The 2,500-nt window shown below is 47.6% G+C and overlaps 1 protein-coding gene and 1 long non-coding RNA gene across 2 annotated transcripts in view; one reads left to right on the plus strand and one right to left on the minus strand.

Moving 5' to 3' along the window:
• Nucleotides 1-2,500, plus strand: part of prkci (protein kinase C, iota) — a 33,508-nt gene that overhangs the window by 19,889 nt on the left and 11,119 nt on the right. Inside the window, exons 12-13 of the mRNA XM_037545144.1 lie at nucleotides 1,238-1,373; nucleotides 1,836-1,923. Of these exons, the coding sequence (XP_037401041.1) occupies nucleotides 1,238-1,373; nucleotides 1,836-1,923 (224 nt within the window). The remainder of the gene's footprint in view (nucleotides 1-1,237; nucleotides 1,374-1,835; nucleotides 1,924-2,500) is intronic.
• LOC119265227 overlaps nucleotides 1-2,500 on the minus strand; it is a 12,499-nt gene that overhangs the window by 3,123 nt on the left and 6,876 nt on the right. The gene's annotated exons all lie outside the window — the stretch shown is intronic.

The raw sequence follows: 2,500 nt of genomic DNA on the forward strand, positions 1-2,500 counted from the left end.
ATCCAAATAGATCACAACATAAAACCTGCAGCTGATCAGAGCTTCAGAGGAACCTGACGATCTGGATCAGGGGTGCTAGGTTTGAGCTGAAGATCATCTGCAGGTTAAGTTCGAGTCGAGTGGTCTTTATTGCCATTCCTCAACATAACTTGTATAGAAAGTGTGGAACTTCAGGCCCCAAACACAAACCAGCAGCACATTACAGGACTGTAGATCAGTCCAAGTGGGTGTTGGAAAAGGTCTGGACATGGGACAGGGTCTAGATCAGTCCAGGTGGATTTTGGAGAGGTTCCAGATTAGTCCAGGTGGATGCTGGAGAGGGTCTAGATCAGTCGAGGTGGACGTCGGAGAGGGTCTAGATAAGTCCAGGTGGGTGTTGGAAAAGGTCTGGAATAATCCTGGTGGACATTGGACAGGGTCTAGATCAGTCCAGGTGGATTTTGGAGAGGTTCCAGATTAGTCCAGGTGGATGCTGGAGAGGGTCTAGATCAGTCGAGGTGGACGTCGGAGAGGGTCTAGATAAGTCCAGGTGGGTGTTGGAAAAGGTCTGGAATAATCCTGGTGGACATTGGACAGGGTCTAGATCAGTCCAGGTGGATTTTGGAGAGGTTCCAGATTAGTCCAGGTGGATGCTGGAGAGGGTCTAGATCAGTCGAGGTGGACGTCGGAGAGGGTCTAGATAAGTCCAGGTGGGTGTTGGAAAAGGTCTGGAATAATCCTGGTGGACATTGGACAGGGTCTAGATCAGTCCAGGTGGATTTTGGAGAGGTTCCAGATTAGTCCAGGTGGATGCTGGAGAGGGTCTAGATCAGTCGAGGTGGACGTCGGAGAGGGTCTAGATAAGTCCAGGTGGGTGTTGGAAAAGGTCTGGAATAATCCTGGTGGACATTGGACAGGGTCTAGATCAGTCCAGGTGGATTTTGGAGAGGTTCCAGATTAGTCCAGGGGAATGCTGGGGAGGGTCTAGAGTAGACCAGGTGGGTATTAGAGAGGATCAGGATCAGGCTAGCTGGATGTTGGAGAGGGTTTACATTAGTCCAGTTGGATGTTGGGCGGGCTCTAGTTAGGTCCAGGTGGGTGTTGTGGGGCATCAGTGTGTGGAGTCTGGTGTTGGTGATGGAACGGATGCTCTGTTACCTTCAGCCAGACGGTGGAGGGTGAGGGTGGGAGGGGTCGTCCCCGGCGCTGATGTGCTGCAGGTGGACGTCTGTGTGATGCTGATTGTTTTTGTTCTCAGGTTTTACTCGGCTGAGATCAGTTTGGCTCTGAACTACCTCCACGAGCGAGGCATCATCTACAGAGACCTGAAACTGGACAACGTCCTGCTGGACTCTGAGGGACACATCAAACTCACAGACTACGGCATGTGCAAGGTCGGTGTGCGAGACCGAGAGAGAGAGTGTTTAAATTAGAGCAGGACAATATCCCCAAAAATTGCATCACAGCATTTCTGTTTATTCGTATTTATTTATTATTTTATTTTACGCCTGAATAACTTTTTATATCATGAAGAAAACAAAAGGCCTCTTTTGACGTAATAAATACTAATTTGTTTACTATAAAGGACATGAAATGATAAATGTAAAAAAACAAGCTAATCTCAACTTCTGCCTCTAGTGGGTCTTTACAGTTAACGTTCAGCAACCCTCTCCCTGTCTGAGAGAGAACCACACAGCGCCTCCCAGTGGACTGAATTAGAAACTGTTCAGAACTCGGGCTTTACTGCTAACAGATACGCCTTTATACCATAGGACTCGTATTTAGTGTGTGTGTGTGTGTGTGTGTGTGTGTGTGTGTGTGTTTTCAATCTGTCTTTCTCACTCTGTGTGTTGTAGGAGGGGCTGAGGCCGGGAGACACCACCAGCACCTTCTGCGGCACTCCCAACTACATTGCCCCTGAAATCCTCAGAGGGGAAGACTACGGTACGATATATATGTGTGACTCTTTTCAGTATATGTATCATAAGAGAGGCCACACCATCACAGCAGGGGAATTACAACAGGGAGATTAGGAAATATAGGAGTGTAGGTACATTAAAGGAGAATTCCACTGATTTTTCAGAATTCCCCATAACTCAGTGTGAGGTGTAATCAGAGATCCAGAGGGTTTGGTGTGAAATGGTTCAGACGTCTTTACAGTGGTGGTGATGGGAACCAGGCGTCGCCATGACTACAACACAGATATAGACACTTTATTTACCATCCAGAACCACCAGAGAACCTACACGAGTCTTCTGAGCTTATATGGAATGTTGATGATGGAAAACAGTGGAAAATCTGGAATAATGAGTTTTCTTTGGGGACTATTTTGCCGCACAGCGCCCTGCATGTCTCCCTCCACCATGAATGGAGTTGAAGTTCTCTAAACTCTCATAAAACAGCGTCTCAGTCATCAGGCAGTGAATTCAGAACCAGTTCATGTAGGAACTTTCTGTAGGAGCTTTTAGAGGGACGTCTGGTTCCCATCACCACCACTGTGAGGAGCTTTTAGAGGGACGTC

This window comes from Pygocentrus nattereri, chromosome 2 (genome assembly GCF_015220715.1).
Source record: "Pygocentrus nattereri isolate fPygNat1 chromosome 2, fPygNat1.pri, whole genome shotgun sequence".
In the NCBI taxonomy this organism is placed as follows: domain Eukaryota; kingdom Metazoa; phylum Chordata; class Actinopteri; order Characiformes; family Serrasalmidae; genus Pygocentrus; species Pygocentrus nattereri.